The sequence below is a fragment of the Oreochromis niloticus genome, linkage group LG15, assembly GCF_001858045.2.
Source record: "Oreochromis niloticus isolate F11D_XX linkage group LG15, O_niloticus_UMD_NMBU, whole genome shotgun sequence".
In the NCBI taxonomy this organism is placed as follows: domain Eukaryota; kingdom Metazoa; phylum Chordata; class Actinopteri; order Cichliformes; family Cichlidae; genus Oreochromis; species Oreochromis niloticus.
In genome coordinates this window covers 9,249,338-9,270,336 of record NC_031980.2, presented here as the reverse complement: position 1 = coordinate 9,270,336, position 20,999 = coordinate 9,249,338, and the positions used below count along the sequence as shown (strand labels likewise).

At 38.7% G+C, this 20,999-nt stretch overlaps 1 protein-coding gene across 6 annotated transcripts in view; it reads right to left on the bottom strand.

Annotated features, from left to right (window-relative positions):
- ylpm1 (YLP motif containing 1) overlaps window positions 1–20,500 on the bottom strand; it is a 28,506-nt gene extending 8,006 nt beyond the window's left edge. Inside the window, exons 1-21 of one of the 6 annotated variants that reach the window (XM_025898590.1) lie at window positions 19,624–20,499; window positions 18,505–18,732; window positions 17,682–17,720; window positions 16,334–16,522; window positions 14,919–15,243; window positions 14,732–14,822; window positions 11,864–14,542; window positions 11,532–11,655; window positions 11,146–11,290; window positions 10,964–11,053; window positions 9,912–10,080; window positions 9,776–9,799; window positions 9,469–9,659; window positions 9,227–9,378; window positions 9,076–9,138; window positions 8,756–8,875; window positions 8,496–8,672; window positions 8,332–8,415; window positions 8,127–8,210; window positions 7,953–8,027; window positions 778–829 (exon numbers count right to left, since the gene is read on the bottom strand). In XM_025898590.1, the coding sequence (XP_025754375.1) occupies window positions 778–829; window positions 7,953–8,027; window positions 8,127–8,210; window positions 8,332–8,415; window positions 8,496–8,672; window positions 8,756–8,875; window positions 9,076–9,138; window positions 9,227–9,378; window positions 9,469–9,659; window positions 9,776–9,799; window positions 9,912–10,080; window positions 10,964–11,053; window positions 11,146–11,290; window positions 11,532–11,655; window positions 11,864–14,542; window positions 14,732–14,822; window positions 14,919–15,243; window positions 16,334–16,522; window positions 17,682–17,720; window positions 18,505–18,732; window positions 19,624–20,190 (5,668 nt within the window). In that variant the 5' untranslated portion in view covers window positions 20,191–20,499. Of the gene's footprint in view, window positions 1–777; window positions 830–7,952; window positions 8,028–8,126; window positions 8,211–8,331; window positions 8,416–8,495; window positions 8,675–8,755; window positions 8,876–9,075; window positions 9,139–9,226; window positions 9,379–9,468; window positions 9,660–9,775; window positions 9,800–9,911; window positions 10,081–10,963; window positions 11,054–11,145; window positions 11,291–11,531; window positions 11,656–11,863; window positions 14,543–14,731; window positions 15,244–16,333; window positions 16,523–17,681; window positions 17,721–18,504; window positions 18,733–19,623 lie in introns of those variants that run through there. The other 5 variants (XM_025898588.1, XM_025898591.1, XM_019345734.2 and 2 more) reach the window with 5 other exon arrangements.
- Between the last annotated feature and the right edge of the window lie 499 nt (window positions 20,501–20,999).

Here is a 20,999-nt window from a genome sequence, read left to right as displayed (position 1 = left end):
ATCAGCCTGGAGGTACTGTGCTGTTATTGATTATAACACCATAAGCCTCATCTAACAAAACGCCTGCCCAACTAAATGAAGAACAGCTGTACAAGTCCTATGAAACAATTGTTCTCTCTCTACAAGCATAATTCATAAACTGGTTTATGGTTGACAGTGTACTCTAATGTACTAACAAGCAAAAGATCCCCGGTTCAATGCTGGGAGGAGACACAAATCCCTTTGGGGGATTAAACAAATTAAACATTAGGTAGCTACTAACTGTGGCTACCCCTCATCAATAAAGGAGAAGCCAAAAGAAGCTTTGACTCAAACTTTTTCTGAATAAATCCCTTCAGAGCACGAAAACTGTACGTTCCTAAAGAATTATATGTAGATATAAAGCTAAAACACCCTTAAACCCCCCCCCCCCAACGATTGTTAAATATTTTTTTTATTTGCAGTATCCCCTATATGCAGTTTTAATAATTATGAGGTTTGGCTGTTGGTTGGTCTTTAATGGGATATAGAAACCAGTTGAAACTATGGTTGCTTTTCATCAGCAACAAAGCATTAGACCAGTAACTTGGCCAAGTCCACCAGTGACTCAATCAAAGTGCAAAAGAATCACATCAATCAAACAAAGTTCACAACAGAAACAGAAAAAAATAACACAAAACAAACACACACAACTTCATAGATCTCGCTACATGACACTTAAAATGCATTTTAATGCTGCAGAAGGCTCTATATGACAAAGGCAAATGACTGGATCATCATTAAAAAATAAATACCTACCAAGTTTTGCCTCAGACGTGTCCATCTCCCATTTGCTTTTTGGAATGTAGCCCTATATTACATAAGGAAACACTGCAATGGTTAAACTTCTGGGTGATACAGGGGGAAAAGGGAAGGGTGGAGAAAGTGGGGAAAGGGGTTGGCTGAAAAGACAGGAAACTGGTTTATCAGAGGTTATAAGACACAAAAACAAGCACAACTGTAGGGTGAAACTGCAATACTTGGTAAAGACATACAGTAACTACTAACAATGGCATGCACAGAGTTTAATTTGTGTTATTGCAAGGTGAGACAAGAGGTAAATTATTTGATGTAAGGCATCAGGAACTTTTAAAATGAAACTGTTCAGATCATCTTCTCTAGCATGAGATTGTGAACTGTGTGTGCCATTTCATTTAAAAATTTAATGTCCGAATTTTGAGAGTCCTGAGATCATAAGGGGCATATTTAATGCATGTTTTGTCATTTTAACCGATTGCATTGCTTTGATTCCTATATCAACCGTTTTGAAGGTCCTTTACTTTTAAGCAATTTATTATCCTTTATTTATCCAGGTGAAAGTCTCATTGAGATTTAAATTCCATTTCCAAGAGAGAACTGGCCATCATGGCAGCAAAAGTTACAACAAATACAACAATAAAAACATGCGTTTTTAACCTTGACCAACCATACATATTATAAAAACACAAAGCATCAGAATCAGTTCACATATGTTGTGAATACTGCGTTTAATGATTGTATAAGGTGTTTTTTAAGTAGTTTTTCTATTTTCAAAAACAAAAAGTGTCAAATCCATTATATAAGTGTGGAAATCGCCCTGCAAATGAGTATGACAAAATCTGACTTATGTTTAATTCCACATGGCATATGCATGACAACATTGGCATGTAGGAATTTAACATGTGTTATTTATTGAAGATACTTGGTTGCTGGCTTGTTTGGATTCTTTATCAGAATTCACCTCTGCAAAACTTCAACAACATCAACAAATGTGTTAAAACTAATGTGTGTAACTATTTAACTGCAAAGTTACAGGGACAAAAATCAACACCAGCACTCTGGTGCAGTTTTTTTTCTCCCACAGAAAATACTGCCTGAAAACGTCAGGCTTTTCTTTTATGACTTTTCGACATCACCAAGAAACATTTGCATAACGGCTTGCTGTAAGCTTTTATTTTTTTTTGCATGCCTTTAAACAAAGAATAAGCAGCAGATACTGAAATTGTAAATTTTTAAAGGAATGTTTGTTCACTCTGAAATGCTGATTGTTGGCTTCCAAACTGAAGATTTATTAACCAAAGACCCAGTAGATTATTTTACTTTTGATGGAAATGTTTCTAAAATGTTAATGCATCACGTTAGTAACAGGGTAGTCAATATGGAATGCATTACTATCAGCTTTAACTGTATGGCCACAGGCCAGAACTAAGATGTAACTGAAACAAGAAAGTGTTAATGCTACCTGACCTGAGCTGAATTTATTTATTAGTGCTGCCTTATTACACGTTAACTGTCATGTTCAAGTGGTCACAGTCCAGGTACAATTGGGAGATATGGAAAAATGCATAAAACAAAAGCAGCTAAGCAGAAATGATCTAGCTTATTCGATGGATGAGCAATTAATTCTCCAAAGGGGCCACATGTGAAACTGGGACTGATGTGGAGGGCCACACCAACAAACTGAACTCAATTCTGCTCAATATCAATTTCATCTCTTTGTAATGTTATTGGTGACGCCTTCCACAACAGTTCCATAAGCTCCATAGGATACTTTTAATGATTTTACCCATTTGTAATACACATTTTGGAAGAGTTAAACGGTGAGGTCAGTACTAATATGACCATTGAGTGCATCCCTCCTAACACCAAAGAATGTTCAATAAGTAGAAATGCAGTTGAAACCTGTTCTCTGTCTATAAACAGAGATATATACAAAAATTATAACTGAGATCTGTTTTGATTTTTAGTTGCACATTATTATTATTATTACCTACTGAAGTCTGAATGAATGCCATTTTAAAATGTTATTTCAAATACTGGTAAAGTACTGCTTATATTACCCTGCAGCAGTTATGAATGCTTTGTATACACTATATGTCAGCATATACGGGAGGAAAAGAAAGGAAAAAAAAAAAAAGATTTTGTGTTTTTGTGAAAATTAATCAAAAACACCAAAAACGTGTTATATGCGACTGATCACCAACATCCTCAAGTATATGCACCTACTTGCAGAGTTGTACAAATCCTTCTCTTTTATTTGTTTTGCTGCATGACCCTGTGAAAGGCGCAAGTACTGTGGGTTTTTTGGAAAAGTTAAAATGCAACTGGCACATTGATGGCTTTAGGATTAGTATCATTTTAGAGGAGCCTCTTTTTAATTGAAGATTTTTTTTAACATATGCCCATCATCTCAAATATCACAGGAAAAAAAAAGAAAATCGCGACAAAATATACATATTCCTTTTGTTTTAAATGTGAATGTATTCCTTGTTCAACATTAAATTAGATGAAATATTTTTTAAAAAGAAAATAAAATAGCTCAGGTATTTTTCTTCATTTGATATGATGGCATTTGAACATGTCAGCTTTCTGCAGGGTTTTTTCCAGGGGTACCCCGAAGATGATTTGGCCTTTGCCCAAAAGACAATCATCAGTTTTGTAAAGTGATTTTATTTTTTTATTTTTTACATTTCTGGTTAAAGTTGAACAAATAGTAAATAAGAGGGAAATACATAAACATCTGTTGCACAAGCTAACATAGGCACATTGCATTAACCATTTTAGGGTCAATTTGAGCTTATATGCATAGTTACCCAAAAAAACGCCTTTTTGTGAACTACAAAAGACCCTGGGGCTCGATGTCTTAAGGGATGTCAGTGTTTTCTTCTTGTTTTTTTGTTTTTGTTTTTTTTAAAGGCACACTTGCTCACATCTGTTTTTCACAGTACGTCCACAAGAGACCAATCCAACAAGAGACAGTTTGAAAATCCAAAAGTAATTCCAAACTGGACTTGAGGTTGCCCTCAATTCTAGGAATAAACTGACAACAGACGGATGAACAGGAGAAAAAATGAGCACTCAAGTTAACTGTAGCAGCTACAGTTACAGTTAACTTGATGATGGCCCAAGTAACTCCAGTGACTGGAGACACACATGATAAAAAGTGTCATCAGTGAATCACAAGTAAAAAGCACTTTTGGAGTATAAGAATGAGATTAAGAACATCCATCCATTCTCTTATGCTTATCCTTTTTTCACCAACTATAGCTTTAAATACACATTAGCCTAATATTAGTTGTTGCGTGATGATCTGATGTCCTGGTTTTACTTATATAATTGACAGTGGCAGATACTCTTCTGTAAGTGATGTCTTTCATAATAACAATGCTTTGCGGCTGTTGTATAATGGTTGTGTACTTTGGGTATGCTTGATATCAGAACACTGTTGGCTTTGCCAAAGTGTGAGTCATTGCAGGTAAGGTGTGGGCTTTCTGTGGAATATTGTACATCTGGCTTTCCTATGAGCCAGTACCCAGCCTCTGTAATGTGTGTAGAGTACATTTTATTTATGTTTTGCTAGATGACTATCCTTTCATAGCAAATTGTATTTGTATGATTGAAACTGTATTTTTATGGCTTATTTTAAGGAAAACTAAATTTCAAATACCAGTCATACAAAAAAGTTTTTTGGTGCTCAGGGTGACTAGATGAGTCAGAATTTTGTATACTTCACTTTAGACAGGTGAGCTGTCACACAGTTTGATATCTAAGCAGTCTGTTACATTTGATTAAATACATCAGCTACATCTTCTGTACTAACATCTCAATATAGAATTTAAGAATAAAATCTAAATTCAATATGTTAGTTACATAATGTACCAAAAACACTGAGCAGAATGAAGTGTAAAGTGCAGGAAAGTTAAAATGTGCAACAAAACAATTAAAAATGTTTTGTTCATTTCAAATTAACTCTGAAGTTTAGATGTCTCACCTCCAAGCATTTATCAACAAAAATGTAAAGAACTTAATTTTACAGTGACAGCTCTGATAATCAAACAAACATGGCGGCCCTTCAAAGTGACCCAATTTGATTCAATGTCAGAGCAGTTTGAGACCTGCAGTTTACATGGACTGTTAATCTCAGTTTGTCAAAACAGCAAAAAAGATAACACACAAGTTTTGTGTGGGACTGCAGGACTGAAGTGGTCAAAACAGCCTTACACATTAGTGTTTTTTTCTGTTTGTCCTATGACAGACTGCGCATTTCTGCACAATCCATATTTTTATCTTTTAATCTCATAAATAATAGACCATACAACAGGTATTTGTCAGATACATCAATGACCTGGTGGTTTAAGTACCAAACAATATTTAAATAAATAAGAACAAAAATAACTTTGAATAAAAATAATATTTTGTAAAATGACACAGTCCTATATAACATTGGATTATTTTAACTTGGTGCGCACATGCTAGCATTACAACAACCGCAATAGTGTCTGTTACTTTAATATTTTAGAATTTAAGGGATATTTAGAATGTCTTTTTTTCTCTATTCATTTAGTTATTTACATAAAGTAAAATCATCTCAGTGTCAATAAAATGAAGCCATATGCAAAAAAAAAAAAATTGTCACGTGCAGATAAAGGAGAAAACACCTGCATAAAAATGGTCTGCACTGTAAAATTTTAAATATGTAATCACAATACATATTAACTAATATTAACAATTTAGCAGGATAAATCTCTCATCATTCATTTCATAAAAATACTACAAGCCATAAAAAGTACAAACAGGGTAAATAATAAAACAAAAACCACTAAACCAAAGATTTTAAAAAGTAGTTTGGAATGAAAAAATCCACCAAAGCCTGCAAACTGCTTTAACACCACAAATGTTAACTAATGTCTCAGTTAACAACCTGGGACAGGAGCTCATCTTTATATTATAATGGAAGAAATATAAAAATTTATTAAGATATTTTTATGTAGTTATTAATATTGACTGTTTTTAGTGTTGTTGAATGAGCCATTTCCTACTCCAAGCAGGATAGGTTTAGTTGGGAACTTTATCATGCCTTTTAAAAGAGATTTAACTAAAGTCAGTCTTTTTATCCAAGACTGCCCGTGCTACTTCAGAAAAACCAGCATGAGAGAATACACTTGCGGTCCGGACCCAAATCCAGACCCATTACTAAACTGATGGACTGTTACTATTTTACTCTGTGCAGCTTTTCTTGTACTTAGTTAAGGCTATTTTAAGCTGCACATCCTTTTCCTTTGTCTTTATAGCAGTCAGGTTATATGCACAGAAAAACAGACGCGTGCTTTCTAATTCATCCCAGGTGATGCTACTTAGCCAAGCAAACTGTTTATTCAAAGCGTGTGCGAAAACAGTAAACTGTGCAAGGAGACGAGATGCATATGTCTTAAGAAGTAAGTCAGAGTACTAGACTAAGAAAAGAGGGGTTGAAGCTGAGAGGTGAAATGTATTCAAGAAAAAAGAAGAAAAGAGGAAATGCAACTATAATTTTTTCAAAAGCTCTATTTTTTACATTTATGACTGTAAACCTTATTTTACTCGAAATGAGAAAAGAACATTTTACTATTATTTTATTACTAAAATTCCCTCCAGCTCATTGTGAGAATTAATATATGAGGTTTAATATAATAAACATATATAAAGATTTTCTCATTTTCATCTCATTTTTTCTCAACTGGACCTCCTTAAATGTTAATTATATACCTCTGCACTAAATGAACAAAAGAATTAGGCCACAACTTACTGAATAATGCTATGGGTTGCTTTTCTTTCTCTCTCAGTGAGGGAAAACTTAATGCTGTATCTTACCAAGCTATTTTGGACAATTCTCTGCCTCCATCTTTGTGGTAGTAGTTAGGAGGAATGCCCTTTTCTGTTTCGCCATGAGCATGCCCAGGAATGCTCTCGTGAAACATCAGTGCTCAACCTCACAAATGCTCTTCCAGAAGAGTGGAAGCTGTTACAGATCCAAAGGGAAGACCAATTTTGAATGGAATGCCATAAAATCTGCAGCAGGTCTAATATATATAGGTGGCCCAATATTTTTATCAATATAGATTAGATTAGATAAAACTTTATTAATCCCTCGGGTGGGTTCCTCCGGGAAATTCAGTTATTTATTTATTTAAGATTAAATACAACTTTATTAACCACCAAATATAGTGTATGTTTTAAGAATGTGTTGCTCCCAGGATGTTTTACGAATATTAGAACAAACCAGAAACAAAACATATGAGTTTTAATTTAATAAATTGAGAGTTTAACTTGAAACTGGTTTACTGAATTTTTATTAATGAGTTCATAAATTTTTTCCCAGCAGTCCAACGTGGGAACAAGCCACTGAATTTGATATTGTATGAAACACGTTTGGAAACTTTTAGACTTTGGTTTTTTATGTGGTATATCTTTAAAGGCTTCATCAAACAGTGAAGAGAAAGTTTCATTTTACCCTTCTAGATAGGAAAAAAAAAAAAAAAAAATTCCATCACTCAAATTTGCCCGGGTTAGAAAATCTTTACAGCTGTGAGTGAATCAGTTACCTCCTTTTAAAATATAACTCAACTGCACTGCATGTCAAAAGGCATTGTTGACCTCGGGTGCAAAATTTGGCAGAAAAATTAATGTCAATTCTTTCTCGGAAAATGTTCAACTTTGTAGTAACGGCATACAAAATAAAAGCGAGTGGTAAGGAGTAAAAACACTTTGCACAATGAGAATTTTTTATAGGGTTGTGTTACATTGTGATTTGTCTAGATAAAAGTGTGCCTTAAAAATAAAAGGAAACCAAAACTGAGCAACTGGTTCTGGTTTCACCAGAATCATGACAGTCTTGGTACTATTTTCCCTGCTCTTCTCTGTCTGAGCTTCACTGTAAATTTTCTAATTGCTACATAAACACAAAAGAGCACGAGCCTAATTATTTTGAATGAACCTGACAGTTTCCATGAATTTCACCTGTTTTGCTTTCATTTGAGACATAAAACTCACCTTGTTGAAACAAGAAGTGGTGAGATAACACTAATGACTTGTGTAAAAATTACTGGATAAGCCTTGTATGGAAGATGGGAAAAAAAAAATAGTGGATATGAATCTAAGAACTACGCTTTTATGAAGTGAAGTTTTTCATGTCCTACCAGATCACTCTCTTCTTCCTCTTCTCTCTTGGGTTCCTTGGGCTCGTCATCGGGATTGAAGTCTTCCATTTCAACCTAAAAAAAAAAATAATACAACAAGCACATGTTGGTTTATCTTAATTAGCAACAAAGAAGTGTAATTTTTTGATTTTCGTCAAGACTGAAAAATTTCACCTCCTCTATAGCAGCATCCTGCAGCAGGGACCGGACATCCAAGCGCACCATGTGACGTGGTGAAGGCTCCCAGTTATTAGACATCTGTATACAGAATGTATCATTGAGAAGTGTACGCTGCATCTATAAGTTTAGTAGACATTACCCTTTTTGCAGCCCAAACAAATATCTCTGTATTTGAGATCAGCTAAGTGATCTTATAGACCTTCATTATATCCTTAAGCGTGCGCCCATGGACATTCCGCTTTGCACAAGTCTGAGTGTCTGCAGTGATTTCAGCCAAATACACCTTGAAACGAGAGAAACAAATCCTTTTTAGCACAGGGCAGACTGGAATGTTTTTCTGGCTCTCTCATTAATATAACTCACCTCAAAGCCTTTAGTTTTAGCTGCACTCCAGAACTGATCAAAATGTTTAACCCTGTCATTAATAGTGTCTAAAATAATGAAGGGAAAAAAGCCATCATCCAAGGTTTTCTTAAACGTTTTAAGCATGCTGCTCCGGTAAGTATCCTCCATCTCCGGCTCATACTCGTACTCCATAACCTGCAAGACAGGTTTTTCTGCATTACATCGTGCATGTATTTTGCTTTAGTGCATGTTCTATGCAATTCATCTGTCAGACTTACCTTTTTTTTGACCCTCTTCCCAGTGTCTGGGTCCTTCTCAACTTTCTCAACCTCTGTCATGAAATAATCATCTAAAACAAGAACTCGGGGAGGTGCACCGCCACATTCAACCTCTTTGTCCTTAACATTGTCCACAAGACAGAAAAGAGTATTTAAGATTTTGTGTTGTTACAAAAGAGCATTTATTATGTTGAAACCTAATGACACATAAAGACAGCCTATAAGTAAGGGCTCTACTGTTTGTGCACTTATTATAAAAGTTCATTTAGCTTACAATCAAATTACATAACCCTATAATTTGCTAGAAGGACTCGACTCACCCGTATGAGCTTTGCAACATGGGTTTTTCCACTTCCTGGAAGCCCCCTCATGATTATGACAATCTGTTAAAACGGAGAACTTCAATGAGTGCTGCTCATTTAAAGAGTGGGGTATCGATGCATGAATTAAGACCGCAGTGGTAGTTGGTACCCTTTCAGGGCGAGACAATCTGCCAGGTAGTTTAAGGATATCGTCGATATTCTTGATTTCCGGCTTCTTCTCGACACGTGGGGGAGGTTGTGGAGGTGGGATTGGTGGTGCAGTGGGGGGCCCTCTGTCATCTGGATAACTTCTTCTGTCCACTACAGGATAAAAAAAAATCTCAAGCTTAGATTTTTTTATTTCATATTTACTTTACCAATTTACCGTGAGTTACCTCATGTTCAACTTACTGTAAGGTGATGGGCTATGGCTGTAACGTTCAGGCCCAGTACGCTCAAGTGTAGCACGCTCATATGGAGGTCTATCATAACCTGGCCTCCCATAATGTTCATCTGGATCACGGCTGCCACTTCGGTCCCTATCTCGAATATCCCGGTCCCTCTCCCTGTATCCGGAGCGTAGAGAAGATGCCAGTGGAGATCTACAGAGAATGGGGGCATTATAAGTTTCATTTCATCAACAGAACTTCACATTTCAGACTAGCACAAAGGCACAGTGGAGACTTATCACAGTGTATGACACAATGTGATATAGTACCTTTCATCATTCATGGCCTGAGTGCTTGAATCAAAAATACAGACAAATAAAAAACAATATTATATATATAAAGAAGCAGCACACTACTCCATAGGTAGGAAAAAATGCTGTCAGTAACAGTGAAGAAACTTCTTACCTGTCATCTCTCTCTCTCAGGGGGTAGCGCTCCCTGTCAAATCTTTCTCTTTCATATTCTGGCTTCTCTCTGTACAATTCCCTCTCTCTGCTGTACTCCCGGCGGTCCATGTAAGGGTCTGATCGTCTTTCGTAATATGGGTCTCTGCCGTAAGGATCTCTGAGTGGTTCTAGGAGAATCAAGTAGTTAATAACCATGTATTACAAAAAAACCTTTATATATATATATATAAAATATAATAAGGCTTGGACAACGATGTTAGTGACTGATGATAGACAAAGTGCGGGATTTTAGTTAACTTCTCTATTGATGCATGACACATGTGAATAGCAGCCAGCTGGCTTGTTTCTACTACTGTTCGTGCATAAAAACATTATATTTTACAAAACACTATATTTCAAATCATTTGAATAAAATCACAAGCTCTGGCTGGTGTTTAGCTACACATTTTAGATGGTCGGAACACTGCTTCCATTGTGTCCATGATCATTTACTCTAGAGGAGGGTGTAAAACTTTGTGAAAGGAGTGTGGTATGAGTCAAAGAGACGGTGAAGCTCACTTCTGTCCAATGACAGCGACACTGGATATACCGAACTTTTCTGTTGGTAAGCACTGCCGTTTTTGCAGCTGTAAGATGCTGTTAGCCAGCGTTACTAAAGGTTTCTTTGAAGTGGATTTAATGTTGTTAACAGCTCGCACACTGACAATGTGAGAATCGAATCAACCTGTTTTTTTTAGAGGGAAAGCCTGATTTTTAGGACACACAAGCCTGACATTAGCTGCCATAATGTTTGCTTGAAATCAGCTTTTGTTGTGTAGCATGCACCAAAGCTTATGCCTATGGTGGAAGTGAGAAATAAATCATCATTTTGTATGTTTTTCTCAGAATTTTTTTGCTGCTGAATTCTTTGTGTTTCAGTCACACAGGATTAGTGGATCCTGATTGGTGACCCATCCTGCCAGCAATTCTCTGTTGTCCCATGTTGGGACAAAAGGAAAATTAGACTATTGAGTAAATCGCCCAACCTCACATTATACAACTGAAACCTACCCTTTTCATAGCCCCGGTCTGATGGCACTGGGTCAGGCCTCAACACAATCCTCTCACCATAAGAGATCCGCTCAACCGTGGCTCCAGGCTCTAAAATATCAAGTGCTCATCAGGATAAAGCCAAAACATCATTTGGAAACAAATAAAAAAAAAAAAAAAAAGGTACTACACGCTGCTCATACCATGACCATGACCATAATCAACCGTCTTTGGAATAACCGGCACTGCAGGTGCAGTAGGGAAGGACGGCTGATAATGTGTGGCAGTAGATTTTATATCCAGAGGCACAGATTCAGCTGCAGTTGTCTGAGTTGTTGCAGTCATACCCTGGGAACATATTTGATATTAGAATGATCTAATAGTAAAATTAAAAGAAAATGGAGGAAAAATTTTTTTATATATTATATTGTATTTTATGAGAAAAGAGCAAACAAGGAATAAAATATCTAAATAGATGAAAACAAAACAGATGGGATTTGAATCAACATAATCAATTATCTTGGTCTTTTTACATCAATGTAGTCACACCAAGTAGACGAAAATAATAAAGCTGATCATTTTTATTTACCTTCAGAACATTCCTGACTTCTGGTGGAATCTCTAAACCAAGAAGACCAGCAGGCAGATCTGGCAGAACATCAGTTTGTGCAGGCTTGGATTCACTACCAGAGGTTTTACCCTCCTGCAATTCCCTGTGGACCCGAAAGGAATTATTAAGTTAAAACAGATGATTTAACCATGAATTAAAACAGAAATTAATGTGTGAAATTATGGAGCTTCAACAAAAAAAAACAAAGAAAATACATTTTTTTTAAACCTAAGAAAATAAAATAATTGTAAATCACATGGCTAGATGCTGGTTTTTGTTTGCCTAATTAATGGTAAATGTTTAGAAATTACCTTATTAGTTTAAGCTCTTGAGCAGCTTTCAAGATGATCTCATGTTGGCGTTGGGAAAGGGCAAGTACATTTGCTCCACTGGCTGCTTCAACTGAACTCTCAGGCAGGTTTGTGACAGGTGCAGCTGCAGGTGGAGGTATATGCAAAGGAATTTCTTCTCTTTGTTCCTCATAGCGAGGTCTACGATCTTCATAGTCTATTGGATACCCTCTCTCTGGCAGTGGAGGACGCCTGGAAGGCCTATCCCACTCTGAAGGAGGTGGGTAAGGTGGTTCATCCTTCCGGTAAGGTGGCTCGTCCCTGTATTCACGAATTCTGAGTTCTCCTCTCCCCCGCTCAAGTTCATCATATTGATATGGGTGACCTCTTTCTCTTTCCTCTTGCCAGTGGGGTTCTCTGAATGGCTCTGATGGTGCCTTGCGGGGGGGATAGTCCCTCTCTGGGAGAGCATGTTCTCTGTCCCACTCAGACTCATGATACCTGGCATCACGACGACAGTCATCAGGAAGATAGTCTGGTGGTGGCCGACGGCGATACCCATCTTCCCCATGATCATAATCTACAGCATAACCTTCTTTATAACCTTCTTCATAATCCTCATGTGTTGGACCTGGCCGCCACATGCCCCTTCCTATTCCCCGACCCATCGGTCTCCTCCTCAGTCCTTCCCTATCTAGTATCTCATGTGGAGGTGGTGGAGGACCTCTGCCAGGTGGTGGCTGCCAATCTAATTCTCCCTCCGTTCCCTCATCGTACATTGGCTCCTCCAAATGATCTATCATTTCATGAGGTGATGGTGGCACACGACGCCTGCCTCGTCCTACGTCAGGATGCATCGCATGGCTAGGGGGTTCATGTCCATGGTACATGGGATGCCTTGATGGGTCCATATTGGAATCATCAGATTCCATTCCGTGGCCTAATGGCTCGTGATCTATTGGCCCATGTGGTGGGAAAGGGGGGCGGCCTCGTCCTTGAAGCATGAAACCAGGGTGACCACGTGGGGGACGACCCCGACCAGGAGGAAATGGAGGTCTCATGCCTCTCATTGGTGGTCTCCTTTCAATCCAGTAAGGGTCTTCATCCTCTAAGTACTCATTTGATTCAGCTTCTTCCCAGTGTCTGTCCACTGGTTCTTCCCTTCCCATAGGTGGTCCTCCTCTTCCCATGGGTAATCCTCTTCCCATAGGTGGACCTCCTCTGGCCATGGGTGGACCTCCTCTGGCCATGGGTGGACCTCCTCTACCCATTGGTGGTCCACCTCTACCCATTGGTGGTCCTCCCCTAACCATTGGTGGCCCTCCCCTAACCATTGGTGGCCCTCCCCTAGCCATTGGTGGTCCTCCCCTAGCCATTGGTGGTCCTCCCCTAGCCATTGGTGGTCCTCCTCGACCCATAGGAGGACCTCCCCGACCCATAGGGGGTCCACCTCTTCCCATGGGAGGACCACCTCTTCCCATAGGAGGACCACCTCTAGGCATTGGGGGCCTTCCTCTCATCATTAGAGGCCCACCTCTCCCCATGTGGGGTCCTCCTATTGGCTCTTGATAATACTCTTCCTCTGTGAAGTGATGTTCTTCTGGCATCCACATTTCTTCTGGGGGCATTTCTGATTCCTCACCACCAAACTGTTCATGTGAAGGATCTTGCCAATAGTAGTTTTCTTGTTCTTCTTGCATACCCACATTTTCTTCAGGGGGCATGTAATCATAAGGCATTTCTCCCATCTCTTCCCCAATTGGTACAGTGTTTGGTCCCTTAAACTCTCCACTGCTCCTCTGCCCACGTCCTCGTCCGCGCACCTGGCTAGGCACTGGGGGCTGGCCTCGTCCCCGACCAGGGGGAGGTTTTGGAGGATCTAGTTTTGACTGCTTTTGTGGCTCTGGTTGGATTCCGGAGGACTTTGGAATCTGTGGTGGTTTGCTGCTTCCCAGTGGTCCATCTGGTTTGAGTGAATTTTGTGTTGTAGTGTTTGATGTAACAGCAGAACTAGTATTTACAGATGGCTTACTGTTAACAGGTTCAGGTTTTTCACCTTTGTCCAAAGTAACACTGCCATTTGAATTCTCAGGTTTTGTATCTGTTTGTAATGTCTGAGGAATTGGGTCACTTTGGACAAAAAAACCCTCAGTTGAAAGTAAGTTGTCATCTGTCATATCTTCAGAAGCGCTCTTATCAACCGATTTCAATTTATCTTTTTCATTTTCAGATAGCGGCTTATCAGACGATTTTTCTGGAGTCTTAGAATCTGGAGTTGGAGGTTGCGGAGTGACTGGTTCCACCTTAGGCAGCATTCCTTGCTGCTGTTTGTCTTGAAGCTTTGGTGGACATTCAAGACGAGGCGAAGGACCAGTGAGCCTTGTGGAATCAAACCTAGGTGGCTGCCCAAATCGAGGTTGATCAAATCTGGGCGGTCCATCAAACCGTTGCCGTTGTTGATCAAATCTAGGTGGACCATCAAAACGGTGCCTCGGTTGGTCAAATCGAGGGGGACCATCAAAACGGTTCTGTGGTTGGTCAAACCTTGGAGGCCCATCAAAGCGTTGTTGTGGGTGGTCAAATCTTGGAGGCCCATCAAATCGCTGTTGCGGTTGGTCAAACCTTGGGGGTCCATCAAATCGCTGATGTGGCTGGTCAAACCTTGGAGGTCCATCAAATTGCTGCTGTGGTTTTTCAAATCTGGGGTTAAAATAACAAAACAAAAACAAAAATGTAATTAAAAAATTACCCCATTTAAACAAAAACAATAATTACAATTAAATATGAAACAATTTTATATAAAGATGTGCTTTTAAAAGATAAATATAACCAAATGTATAATTGAGCAAAACATAGTAACACACAGTAATAAAATCAATTACAACTTACCGTGGACCCCTGACATTGTTGAAACTTGGTGGCTGGACAACTGGGGGAACTGGGGCTTGGACTCCTATGCCACTAGGGGCACTTCCTCGAACTGAGGGCACAGCAGGTGATTCTGAATGTGTTACAAAACCAGTAGGCTGTGGACCTTGAAGTCTTGGACCAACAGTAACGGGGGTCTGCTGCATACCTGGGTTTACTGACTGCTGCAAAGGCATGTCTTGTACAGGGTACTGGCCATACTGTCCCATCATTCCACTATTATACTGGCTTGACGCAAACGGTACCATGGCAGTGAGAGTAGCCACTCTTTCCTGTAGGTGGGCATTTGTTGCATTCATCTGCTCCTTCCACTGTTTCCACTGATGCTCATAATCCTGCAGTTGGTCTTTATGAGGATAGTTCTGGAATTGCTCATACCACAGGGTGAAAGAGTGATTCCAGTCTTGGAATAGAGGTGTAAACTGTTGCTGTTGCATTTCATAGTGCCTCAGCTGCATTTCTGCAGACATTGACTGCAAAAGAGAATTTCATTGATTATTTATTGCTTAATGTTACATGCAGATAGTTCCACATAGACACTGGATAATAGCAAAATTTGGCATTACAAGTATTTAGAAAAACACATTTGGGTTTGTACCCAAATTGAATGAAGGGTTTAGGGTTTTGCTTTTTAATAGGAAATACATTCTTTTTAGGAACCAAAGTAATTGGGCGAATGATTCAAAAGATATTTTATGGACAGAATTGAGCTATTCTTTAATTCTAAACTAATTAAGAAAGTAAAAGGTTGGTGTGAAAGCACAACATAATCTAACAAACTATTAATGAAAACAGATCATCCTTAGGCTGCAAATATAAAACAAATCTCATGTGATATGCAGTAAGCATTAGTAGCAAGTTTTTACGCTGCTCTGCAAGTCAACAAGGCCTGGAGATTCACTACAGACAACAAAAGTGGATGATAACGCATGAGCTTTTCCGTGGTGAAGACAAAAAGCAAACTATCCACAAAAAACAGCCAAGTGTAGCACACTCTGCAACAGGTAAGCATATCATTTTACAAGTCACCAAGAGAAGACTTTGTAACAGTAAATACAGAAGGCTTAACACCAGGCACAAACTATTCATCAGCCTTAAAATGGAGAATGGCTGAACTTGCCAAAAAACAAAAAGCCAGACAGAATACAGAATGATCACCAGAAAGCACAAAGAAAGCTGTGACCAGCTCATGATTCAAAGCATAACATCACCTATCAAACACAGTCAAAGCAATATGATACATGGGCATGCTTCACTATATGTTTAGGGATGATGTGACAGTCGAATCCCATTGACTTCAGACATGTATAAGGATATGCTGTGCGCTCATATTAAGCCAACTGTAACAAAGCTGTTGCACCCCAAGAGTTTTCCCACAATACCATCTCTAGAGTTTAAAGAGAATGGTCCAAAAGTGCATAGGAGGAATCATGGAAGCTGTGTCACTGTTTAAATATTTCCAGATGCAACTGTACATACAGTAATAACAAAGTAATTACTCAGACATTACACATGAAACTGAAAACTTGTTGGTCATCAAGATGCCATTGGGCATTTACCTACCTGTAGGTTTGCAGGCTGTTGAATGAGGCGTTGGTATTGCTCCAGAATCTGCTGAAGCTTCTCATGTTGTTGCATGAGAGCCTGATATTGTAAACCGGCTCTCTGCTGTTGAACCTGTTGCCAGTGTGCTGCTGCAGCCTGTAACTGCTGAAGGCGAGCAGCTTCCTCTGGGTCTTTTGGTACTTCAGGCTTTAAACAGAAACAAGGAAAAATTATAGCACAATATATCACTGTAAATCACAAAGAATTTTTCTTAAAAAAAAAAAAAGGTGTATGCAGCTTGTAATGAAGGGAAGGAAATTACTTTACGATGAATGCAAGACACTACTGAGAACAAAAAGCATTTTAGGTAAGAGTGCCTTAAAATACTGCTCATATTGCTTAAATATTGGACATGGGATGAGTACTATAACTGGGGAAGAGCCATTACAAACACTATTACAATTACAATGGGAAGGATGAATGAAAGTGGTTGATTCCTGCACACTTAAGCCACTTAATTCATATTATGGCAGTTAACACAAACACTGGGATAAAGTACACTGACCCGCTACTTCATTAGGTATGCCTGTTTACCTGATTGTTAATGCAAATTTCTAATTAGCAACTAAATGGCAGCAACTATGTATTTCAGTATGAGGCCATAGTCCAGACGACCTGCTGAAGTTTGAACTGAGCATCAGAGTGCGGACGAAAGGTGATTTAAGTGACTCTAAATCATGCATGGTGTTGGTGCCTGATGACTGTTCCAAGTATTTCAGAAACTTCTGTTCTATTTGGATTTTATTTTTTCTAGGGTTTGCAGAGAATGGTCCAAAAAAGAAATTATCTAGTAAGGGATAGTTTTCTTCAAGGTCCCTTGTTGATGCCAGAGGAAAAAGGGTAATGGTCTGATTGCTTCAAGCCAATAAGAAGGGAACAGTAACTTAAATAACTACTTATTCTTCCAAGATATGCAGATGAGCATCTCTGAATGCACAACACTTTTAGGCAGATACACTATGGAAGCATAAGACATGACAACAAGTTCACTGTACTCAAATGACCTCAACGCTCACCAAATCTCAATCCAATAAAGAACCTTTGGGATGTGGTAGAATGGGAAATTCCCAACAAGGATATGCAGCCACCAAATCTGCAGCATCTGTATGATCCCATCATGTCTATATAGACCAATATCTCAAAGGAATGCTTCCAGAAATTTGTTCAATCTATCCCATGATAAATTAAGGTCATTCTGAAGGAAAAAGTGGGTCCAAAACAGTACTAAAAAGGTGTACCTAATGAAGTATCCAGTGAGTTTATCGAGGAACACTACAATAAGGGCAGAATGGGTAGTGTGACTTACTGTGTCTGTAAATGTAGGTGATTTTCCTACATTTTCACTCTGTAAATTTATGTAAACAATATAAACAGTGTTTAGATTCAGGAACAAACTAATTTCTCTTACTACTGGTTCTGGTGTGTTCTTAAAGGCTATTGAATAAAACACTGGTCATGTTAACACTATGCAACTTGCTTAAATTCCCAGGCAAACGGACAAACGTTTTATCTGTGACTGCTCCTTGAATAGTTGCTGGTAGAGGTAAAGCCTTCATTAATAATGTGCAAAAAAAATTTAAAAAATAATCTCAGATTTCCACAGAATTCGGTGCAGCCCAGGAAATTTTAATTGTCCACTACAGCAATCAAATGCATTATTATTTTATTATTATTCATAAATTTAGTTTGACAAACCTATAATATAGACTTTGAGCACACACCAACCTTTAATTCACAAAGAGCGAGCCATGCTGTTAAAATGTTTATAATGTATTTTATGACTTATGCAATATTTTAATAGTATGTCCTATCGCATATTATTTAAAAAAATTATCAAATTAGGAAACTATTTATGTGTTACTTCTTATATATTATCCACAATGCAAGTCAAATTTTTAACTGGAAGCCTTGACATGCTAGACTCAAGCAGAAATCAGGATAATCCTACAGAGATGTGTGGGTTAAGCTCACTTTTAGAGTTCAGCTCTATTGAAAACTGATATCACTTACAAATTCCAATAGATTTTGCACTGATTTCACTGTAGCAAGCTAATACTAACTAATGAGATATTAATGTGCAAATTGATGGTGTTCACTGTATATGCATCCAATGGTGTAGGAATTCTTACCCTTACTTCCTCAGGTAGTGGTGGCGGTGTTGGAGGTTCCTCTTTAGGCGGTGGTGGTGGTGGTGTGCTTTTTGGTGGTTCTAACGGAGGGGGTGGAGGAGCTGTTTTGCCTGGGGGTGGTGGCAGGGGGAAAGAGCCATCTCCATCTTTCTGATTCTGTTTGGCTCTCTCTTGCTTCAGTTTCTGCAGATTCTGAAGATGCTGTTTGTACCAGAGCTGCTGCTGCTCCTTGCAGAAACAATTACAAGAAGATCTGTTCAGCCATTTTCACACAATAATTTTGGACAATTACAGGAGAATTAGGTCTGAAGATTTTTAACAGTTTTCCTTTTTTTCCAGCAAATTACTTGCTTCTAATATGTTCACAGTGCTGGAAATACTGTGTGTTTTCTGTCAGCAAACTACCTGAGGGTACACGAGAAAATCATCTGCATTACTCTCCTATCAAACATCACAAAGTCTATTTTTTAAGTATCTTACAGGTTAAGGACCTAATACTCGTCAATCTGTCTGCATTCTCACATGCACCTCTATTTGATAAAGATGGTGTACAAAAACACTTCAGAAGAAGTGACAGTCTTAGCCTAATATTGGCAGTGTATCATTTTTTGTCCATAAGCTCCATAATATATGCTACACATTAGGCTGCAGAAAAACAAACTTTTGCCTGTGGCCACAATCCATGACTTCTGTATTCAAAGCGAAAGTGTTTATCCTCTGGTGCTTACACTGTTTGCATTTGTTCAATACCAATTCATACTTAAAAACAAAAACAAATGAGTAGGATTTCTTTATGTTCTACCTTCTTAAGTTAAAAAGGCTAGGAAGTTAATATGTCACACTTGTCTTAAATGTATACGTCAGATTAAAAAGCTCAGGATATTTACTTGGTGGTATTATTAAGAATCAGTTTGCTTAACAGTAAAATATCAAATTAGGGTCCAAGCTTCCCTAGCTGAAAATTACATTTTAAAAATACTGATCTATTGTACTCTTCACTAGCTTGGGTTGAATGGTGTTTTCCTGTTAAATAGTGCAATGTACGTTTTTCATGCTTCTTTATTTGTTATTTACTAATTTCATGTATATTATGAGTAATTCAACACTAAAAGCCATTACCTGCAACGGTAAGGATTTCTCGTCTTCTGCCGTGGGGGCCTCCTTGGATTTGGGAGGAACGCTGTTGTCCGGCGGCTTTGATGGCTGCGGCTCTGGAGGGGGAGGCACAGGCTGGGTATCGGTGGGATGCGGTTGCGGAGGAAGCGGAGGAGGCTGCTGGTGACCCTGTTTGGGAGAAGGGGGTACTCTCGTCGCCGGAGTCTCTTCTGGTTTAAAGTAGGACTGAGCGCCAGCGCCACTGTCTACGTGTGCAGGTCCTTCCGGACGCCACGACGACCCCATGTACCCACCAGTGTGTGCAACGCCGTATGCAGGGGCAGCAGTACTGGCATTGCTGCCGTGTTGTAATACAGACTGGAGCTGTTTCTGGTGGAGCATCTGCAGCTGCTGCATCTGCTGGAGGTGCTGCTCCTGCAAGCTGGAGAACAACGAGCCGCTGGAGGAGGCCTCGAAACCGCCGAATCCGGGAGCCTGGCCAGTGTGGCTGCCAGCCAGTGGCTTACGGGGCCCAGCACCTCCATAGTTTTGGGACTGAGGTGCACCGTAATTTCCCCAGGTGGGATACATCGTTAAAAACAAAGCAGCACACGGCCTTTGTGCAGGCACATACAGTCTAGCCCAGAGCGGCTTCCAAAGCTAACAGCTAACGTCGACCTACGTTTTTTAAACAAAACGACGGCTACATTTTAATTCCCCACTGAGCACCAACACATTAAATAAAGATATCAACACAGATTAAATAACAGCTATCCGTTATAAGATACGATGTAACGTTGTGAAACTATATTAGAAAAATGTTCATACGGTTTTGCAGCTGAGCGACCGACATTAGACGGCACACTGCTGATGACGGAAACACGTCACACATTAGATGACGACATCCGGTCAAGCGCTGAACGTTTAATCGTGATATTTTTATGCAGTATTTTTATGCAGTATATACATTTTTAACTTAACAATGCATTAAATTTTTTGTCTTCTGTTTGATCTGTAAAATAGCTTTTATTTTTTGTTTTTTATTGTTGTTAGCGTCTCCTGCTTCTTTTTTCTGATTATTATTATTATTATTATTATTATTATTGTTGTTGTTGTTGTTGTTGTTATGATCTATGATAATGAATATATGTTATCTGTATCAGTGTTGCCCATCAGTGATCAAAAGGTTAGGGTTAGTCAAAGCTTCTGTTGTAATTGTTGATATCTCCCTAATCAAGCATTTGTACCGTAATAGAAAAACAAGTTATTATTATGGATGCAAAACACTCAATTAAATACATAAATAAATAAATGAAAGGCGTCTGCTTTGTTTCTGATCACTTGCTAAGTTTTCAAGGCTTCTCGGAACATATACTTTTGCTGCTGTTTTGTTCTATTAC